At 40.0% G+C, this 8,535-nt stretch overlaps 1 protein-coding gene across 1 annotated transcript; it reads left to right on the forward strand.

The window, feature by feature from the left end:
- Positions 1 to 2,432: 2,432 nt before the first annotated feature.
- On the forward strand, positions 2,433 to 3,428 carry LOC143888812 (uncharacterized). Its single transcript, XM_077393213.1, has one exon. The coding sequence runs from the start codon at positions 2,433 to 2,435 to the stop codon at positions 3,426 to 3,428; it is 996 nt and encodes a 331-aa protein (XP_077249328.1).
- Positions 3,429 to 8,535: the final 5,107 nt, after the last annotated feature.

The following is an 8,535-nucleotide window of genomic DNA, read 5'->3' on the forward strand; positions in this document are numbered from 1 at the left end:
GAATCCATCTTTAGATTCCTAAATCCAATTCCTTAAAGCCTATTCTTGACGCAAAAATCCAAATCCCCAATTCCATGATCTCAATCCAAGTTTTTGATCCAAAACCCAAGTTTCAAATTCAAATCCTAATATCTTTCAAATCCAAATCCGTCAATGGAACTACGTCTGGCTTGATCCCCACCATGGGGTACGTAGGCAACTTGGCACTCCCAAGTTCAGTCGCACCATTCTCCATCCTTCTCGTTCCCCTACACCCTTCCTCATCTTTTTCATTCCCCTTTTCACCCTTTCCTTTTCCCTAAACCTTTTTGCATGCTAGATGTTTCTTTTTATATTCTAGTCGCTTGAGTATTTGCATGTTTAGATTTCTTTGTTTGATAATTGTTCTCATCCTATGCTAGAAATAATATGTTGCTTGCTTGTTATGCTTAGAATTCGCATGCTAGGTTGTTTGTTTCTGTTAGAATAACTGTTTGTATGCTTAGTTATTTGTGCTGTTGAAACTCTAAAAGAAATCGAAAATCTAAAAGAACCTAAGAACTCACATCATTGGAAAATCACTACTCCAAAATCTTAAATTCCAAGAACATAAATACCTTAGGTTCTATGACTTAGAAATTTCAGTCTAGGTTTCACAAAAGAACTTTTAGAGTCCAAACTTCACAAGCATACTAAAAATGCAACTTAGGGTCACTTCACCTCAAATCAATTAATCAAATTCGACTCAAGTCAAATCTCATCATTCTCAAAACAATCATATAGGCACATAGGCATGTAGGATGCACTCCTGGCCCGCATGAGTCTAAACTGTGAACGGCTAAAAAAATTAGAATGCATTTTGGTTAATATAATTCACATTCACGCCCTTTGTTAAACCTAAATAATTAAAGCTTTTAAAAGTTAGGCAATGTCGGTGTTGTACACTTCGTGCGGTACACCTTCTGACCTCGTAACCAGGTAACTTACCTAGAACTCAAAATGTAGACCAAATTAACAGAGTTAATCATGGGTCCTAGATCCCTAATCTAGGTGGCGACTCTGGTCAGTTGCTTCTTTTGTGAAGTTAGGACCTTTATCCTAAATTTATGAAAAAAGTAACCGTATTCAAATCCAATGGACAAAGGCGCTATCATCATCATAAAAACACACTCTCGTGGGCCACACCTTCCGGGACGGGATCCACAGACTGGCGACTCTGCTGGGGATTGATTACCTAACTTTTTAACTTTTAAAAGCTTTAGTTGTCTAAGTCATAATTAAAGGGGATAAATGTGAAGAAAAAAAACAAAAAGATTCAAAAAATAAGAAAAATGAACAAAAAGATGTTGTGTGCTTACTTGAATGAAAACAAAAACTAAGAACAATAAGCCATCTCCCGAACCTTCAAATTTTTTTTTTTTAAAGGACTTGAGGGCATTAGATGCGAATCCCCAAATTGACACACTTACATCACTTGCATCTACACCCTTACATATCACATTCACCCACGTCCTATTTAGGATCCCGGAGTGTTATCTAGCATGGTTGACTGAGAGGTCATGACCCGGTGCCTCTGTGTTAGAGAAGCATTCCACCCTTAGCCTAGTACCTTTATGGTTAGTAAATGGATTTGTTGGTTCATATACTGCTACTCTGGACACCGGTAGAGTATATCGAACACGGATTCGCGCTAAGGGAACTCTTGGCCTTACCCCTAGTTTACCCCACACATGCATATAGCACGAACATGCGTACATCACGTGTGTGAGCCTAGATTAGGATATCGTACCCCTCTGTGTCTAGATTAGGCCGTAGTCCATCTTCCAATGGATACGATCGGTCTTAGGAACACGAACAAAGTCACGAATCAAACCACTTGGTTCTGCTAGATTAAGGGTTAGGAATTGCGCCCTCCAAGTAAAGCTCAAAAAGAAAATGCCTTCGAGGTTGGGATAATAATCTCATTGCTCTTAGATCTAGAAAATCTCATCTCTCATTGATCAACGATTCATTGATCGTAGGTTGATATCCTTTAGACCAGGGTTCCATTTCAAGGACTCATCTCATAACTCCGGCTCAAGATTTCATCTCCCCTTAAACTAGTGGCATCTTCTTCGAGTACATCCTTAAAACCTCTAAAATGCCATTCCCTTCAAGGGGCATCCCCTTTGAGGATCATGTCTCACCAATCTGTTGGTCACATTCTTTCAATGTTCGAATAAATAAGACCATCTTTTTTCAATGGAAAATTTATCAGCCTCAAATGTGTGTGTAAAATTAGTCATTCTAGCCAATGCATGTTTTTAGTGAGGAATACTATTGTGTCTAAACTTCCAATGTTTTCTTTGTCAGGAGTTCTTATATTCACTACTGATCATCCAAAAGTAACTTGGACCCGAGTTTCCGCTCGTCTCGTGAGAATTTCACCCCCATCTTCTCCCACTCTCGTCTCAATGTCTGAACCTACTGAAAACCTTCAGCCTCCTCGTGTTGAGGAATTACTGATCGAACTCACCCGTCAGATGAGTTTACTTCGTGAAGAGAATAAGATCATGAAAGACCAATGGAAGGATAAATTTGGTACTCCCACAACAAAAGGAAAGTCTATAGCAACCACATCTGAGGTCCACCCTCAACCCAATCTGTCTCCTCTGACCATCGAAGATCAAGAACAATATGGTGAGAAAAATCGCACTCAAGTCCCTCCCCCAGAAGACAAGTCCCTTGCTGAGAAATTTGAGTTGCTACTTCAAGAAGTCAAAGGGATTAAGAGCCGAGAATCAAGCACTTTCAACCCAGATGATCTTACATTGTTCCCTCATGTCTATCGACCTTCGAATTTCCAAATTCCAGATTTTGACAAGTACAATGGTACTGGTTCTCCTACTGCTCATGTGCAAATGTTCATCATACGATCACAGTCGCAAGGTTTGAATTCAGAGCAGATGGCCCATCTCTTTCCTATCTCGCTAACCGATGTTGCACGTAAATGCTATCTGGGTTTAGATAAGATGAAGGTTAAGAGCTGGAATGAGATCACCGAGCAGTTTATTAAGCACTTTTCATACGATGATGGGTCTGAGGTGACTATCCGGGATCTAGAAGCAACTAAGCAGGAGCCTAAGGAAACATTTATCACTTTTGTGAGAAGGTGGAGGAAGTTGGCAGCCTTAATGATGGACCGCCCTACCGAGAAGGAACAGTGCAAAATCATGCTAACTATCCTCCTCCCCTTAATGCTTCAACACATGACACTGCAGTATTGCCCTACTTTTGATCTCTTCATCAATGCTGGGACCCAGATTGAAGATGCTATGAACAAGGGAATTCTTGCCAGGACTGTTCAAGCAAAAAGTGACTTCAAGAAGCCCTTCCCTCCCAATAAAGAAGTCAATAATGTTGCTTCATCCAACCAAGCCCAGAAAGCAATTGTTTTCGACTACAGCTAAGATCCTCCTAAACCTCCTATTCGGCAAAAAAGAGAATTTACTACCTGCTCCCCCCTCCGCGGTTCTAAAACAATGTCTGGCCGCGAAAAAAACCACATTACCCACCCCTCGCCCTCCACCTGACCCTCTGCCGAAAAACTACAATCCCCGTGAGCATTGCGAGTACCACCAAGGTCCCGGGCACACTACAGATCGTTGTATAGCCCTTAAACATGTTATTCAAGACTTGCTTGAGAATGATCTTCCAGTTTTTCCTCCTAAACCCAATATCACCAATAACCCTCTCCCAAACCATGCATTACCCCCACCCGCACAAGTGGGAATGATCACCCTTGATGTTCCTAAATTTGATCCATCACCTCTATTATGTGCCATTGATGCCAGTTCTGAGCCTTACTACTTTCGTTCGGAAGAGGTCGATGAACCAGAAGTTGCACCCTTAGTCCTAACCCATAAAACTGAACCTCCATCTCCTCTGATCTTTCAATATGATAATCTTGATCCTTTTGAGCTTCAATGTGATGAAGTCCAGCATTTTACGAGGGGAGGTAGGGTATTCAAGCCTCCTGAGCTCCGAGATGAAAACCCAGCAGCCTTGGCCAGGGAGGTAGTAGAGGATCGCGTTCAAAAAAGAATTGCTGAAGAGAATCATGAGATTGTCAGAGAATTGAAGAAAACTCAGGCCCACATCACAGTGTGGGGTCTACTAACAGTTTCCCTTCAGCATAGAGAGGCAGTGCTCAAAGAGTTGAGTGCAGTACAAGTATCAACTGAAACATCCCCGGATCAATTGGTTGACTTAGTGGCCATGGTTAGTGCCGCCAAGTCTATAACCTTCACTGATCAGGATTTGCCACCTCAAGGTCGTGATCACGTTCATGCCCTCCATATTACCATTGTCTGCCAGGGCATGAGAATTCCCTCTGTTCTAGTTGATAATGGGTCAGCCTTAAATGTTTGCCCTCTTTAGACAGCTACCATGTTGGGTTTTGGACCCGAAAGTTTCACTCCTTCCCAGCAAGGAATCCTAGATTATGATAACACCCGAAGAAATGTCATTGGGATTCTTACCGCAGAAATCCTTCTTGGAGGTGAGAAGTTCAAAGTAGACTTCATGGTCCTTGATATCAAAACCTCAGTCAACCTGCTGTTAGGCCGCCCATGGTTGCATAGAGAGGGGGTCATTGCTTCAAGCCTTCACCAGAAGCTAAAATTCATCAAGAACAACAAGATAATCACCGTCAGAGGTGATGAAGATTTGGAAGTCACCCAAATTTCAAAAGAAAAGTCACTCCCTGTCGCCGGAAAAGATATCATGCTGAATGGTTTTTCCTTAGAAATTGCACATATCACTTATGAAGAAGCGGCAAAAGAAACTTTTTCCACGGTCATTTGCACCCTCAACCCCTCAGTTGCCAAAATGATGAAGAGGCAGGGATTTTTCCCTGGACTGGGATTGGGATGGCACGAACAAGGCATGGTGTCGTGGCCTGATGTTGAACCTATGGAGGAAACTTTTGGCTTAGGATATGAACCTACAAACAAAGAGAAGAACCAGATGAAAGCTAAAATGATGAGAAGAAATCAAATTCGCAGAAATGGGGGTGTGATCTCGATACCTTCGTACTCATTGTCTCTAAACAGGTACTTTGCCAGAGAAGGAGAAACCACTCCATACCACGGGTTTGCAGAACCGTGGTTTGAGCCAGACACGGGAAGGATTCTCTGTGGGATTGAAATCTTCTATGACTTGGAAATACCAGAAGAGCCTCTCAGCAGTACCGTTGCAGAACCTCCTATCGATTGGCAGGACCACTGATGAACACATTTATGTGTGAATGGTAGTGGTAGGAAACACGCATTTTTCTCATTTAATGCGGTACTACTAAGGTATTTTGTGTGTTTCTGATGTTTCGGGGTTATTTATGGATTTTCACGGAAAATAGAGCAAAGAAAATGGGAGCACAACTCATTTATCACAATACCCATCATTTGAAGAATTCAGATCACCTTATGGCCCACCAATTGGTCGTTTCGAATAAGCCTTGGAAAATCATTTTAGGGGTGAAACCAATTTAAATGGCAAGCTATAAAATGGATGGCTCATATTAGATCATGCATTTGATTGGTGGGATACAACCCACTTGTTTAATGTTCGGCCAAGCTTGATAGAAGGACCCCACCCACTAATTTTCTAGAATTCTTATTGTGGACCATCGTTTGTACGGTCTAGATTATTCTTTGGAGTGATTTGAAAGTCACAATCCTATTTATCTAGCAGCCCATAGATGGACCGTTGGGATAGTTCCATGGTGCCCAAATATCTCTCTCATACAATAGAAAGTGAGCATTGACCAACGTTATATGGGACCCATTATTTTATTTAGAAATTGAACAGGGCATGACCCATTTATGTGCAGCCAATTAATTGGACGGTTTGTGAGAGTGGATTGGAAGGGACTACCATGTATATTGAGGGCTAATCGAGTGAAGGGTATAGATCAATTAAATGGACAGTTGGGATCAACCACTAATGGGAGTAGCACATTGACATTATGCCCAACAAATGAATGGCTAGGATCACCACTTGAGAATAGCCCATTTACAATTGTAGCTTAGTAAATGGAGGGTTAAGATCATCCAACGTGTGGTTCAAATCATATGGAGTGAAATTTTCGTCCAACATATGAGTGGGTCCCACCCATATACGGCCACCCATTTTGGCGTGAATGGCATAAGTTCAAACAATTTAGATCTGTTGCTTTATTTTTCTTTGCATGGATTGGATGAGAAATGGAAAGTCACCTACATGTGCATGCATGGTAAGAAAGAGAAAGAGGATGGAATATTACTAAAATAGAAAGAAAAGGCAAGCATTTGTTATAATTTAGAAAGTGGCTTTTATGGTGACTTGCCATAGTTTTTTTTGGAATTCACGCCCAAATTGGGAAAAGCAATTCATGTGAATGGCATGAATCTAAGAAGGGTAGTCATCATTACATGCATGGTACATGCAAAAGTTAGAAATTTTTCTATTCTTTTTAGCATGTTTGTTTGACTATGGAAACCAAGTTTGAATTATTTTTTTAGTATTTCACTTTTGGATATCTCTCTTTAGAAATTCGTGGGATACTACTTGATGGGATATGTGAAAAAGGTGAGTGAAATAATATAAAAAAAGAAGAGAAATGAAGCTATAAGGAGTAGACATATCACTTTTGAATAAATATAAAGGAGTAATATTAGCCTATTTCCTCTCTTGGAGTCAATGTTGTAAGAAATTGGTACAACTTTCTAAGGAAGAGAGATGATTGAATTTTGAAACAAGGAGAAGAAAATTTATTATAAAGAGGGAAATAGGGGTGGTCGGCCAAGATCTATCTATCCTTTTATATACTCTCTCCTCTCTCTACACTCTCTCTCTCTTGTCTTCCTACATTATTCTTCTTCTCCCTCAATCAAAGTTCGATCCGGCCGTCCAAACTTCGATCCAAGGTGAAAGCAAGGAAGAGAAGGAAGGTGATCAAAGATCCAACCACTGCTCGAAGGAGAAAAAGACTAAGTCTTCTTTATTTTTGTTTATTTTCCTTTTCAAGATTGATGTAATCTTGTTATAAGAGCAATTAAAGAAGAGTTTTTTATTTTCTTTTTCTTTTCCTTTAGATGGATATGTTTGTGTTCTACATTAATTTCTGGGATTATTTTCCTTTTTCCATGAGCAACTAAACTCCCTTGCTTGGGGTTTAGATGAATCCATGGGAAAGGGGAAGGATATTGATTAAACAAAAAATCTTTTCGCAAATATAACGTACGTTGTACGTACGTATCTATATATGTTATATATTTGCTCGGTCCCAATTAATCATGCCATCGGCTTTTCCCTTTCGTATGATTGATTGTTGATGGGTAAAGTATATATCATATATATAAGATACAACTTGATTATATAATCGGTAAACCCTCATGGAGAATGACATCTTTGCATCTTATCCTCCATTGACCATGTTTATTGGTTATATAACAAGCCAAAGCAATATTTTCAATTTAATCAACAATCTAACCCACAACCCATGGTTGATTCTAACCCTAAGTACTCTTTTATATTGAATTAAGATTTTTACACTATTCCAAATTACTTTCGCAATTTGTCAATTAACTTAGGCCTTTAGAATTTTAGTTTTCTAATTAGATTAGATAAGTAGTTCATAAAGATCATTAGAATTTTGGTACACTTTGCCTAAATTAAGATTTTCAAATCAAGATCGTAGTTGAATTTGATTCTTAGATTGAATAGAATACATGCTTATATATAGTGTTGGCTCCGAGGTCTAAGTTCACGAAAATCCTGAGTCCATTCCAGGCAACATTATATCATAGCTAGTATTCTAATCGGTACAAGAATAGGATTGACAACTAGATTTCTCTTCCCTGAGTTCGACCCGTATTTACACGACCCATGCATTTATGGTTATTTAATTTCTCAATCAAGTTTTTGGTGCCGTTGCCGGGGAAGAGAGTTGCATTAGAATCTTAATTATTCGAAGTGTTAGATTAGTAGTTATTTTTAGTTTAGTTATATTTTTGGTTTCTTGGCTATCCATCCCTCTTACTTGGTTTTCTTGTGTTTATGAGTGCAGGTTGGGTGCGGAACTCGGCCAATCGACTAGAAAGAGCAAACCGGTTAGAGACGGCGGAAGACATCGCACCAAAACCAAATCAAGTAGTCATGGCGGAAGAACAAGAGACGCCCAAGAGTTTGCGCGATCGCTTCTATCCTGCCCGAACCGCGCAACCTTCTTGCATTAGATTGCCGATTGCACAGGGCAATAATTTTGAGCTAAAATCGCAATTTATTTCTTTGCTTCCTCGTTTTCATGGCCTCCCTTCGGAGGATGCTTATTTATTTTTGCGTGAGTTTGAAGATGTATGCGCTTTGATTAAGTTGCAACAACTTACCGATGATGCGGTAAAGTTGCGGTTTATTACGTTTTCACTCAAGGATGGAGCCTAGAAGTGGCTCTATGGCTTACCAACGAACTCCATCACCACTTGGTAGGAGTTCGCCGTCGCTTTCCTAAAAAAGTTTTTTCCATTACATAAAACTAAT

The sequence above is a fragment of the Tasmannia lanceolata genome, unplaced genomic scaffold (genome assembly GCF_043159265.1).
Source record: "Tasmannia lanceolata isolate RefF3 unplaced genomic scaffold, GAP_Taslan_0.1 ptg000002l, whole genome shotgun sequence".
In the NCBI taxonomy this organism is placed as follows: domain Eukaryota; kingdom Viridiplantae; phylum Streptophyta; class Magnoliopsida; order Canellales; family Winteraceae; genus Tasmannia; species Tasmannia lanceolata.

Bases quoted from the DNA above. Each gene is read 5' to 3' on its own strand.
- LOC143888812 (XM_077393213.1), top strand. From the start codon at position 2,433: ATGTCTGAACCTACTGAAAACCTTCAGCCTCCTCGTGTTGAGGAATTA.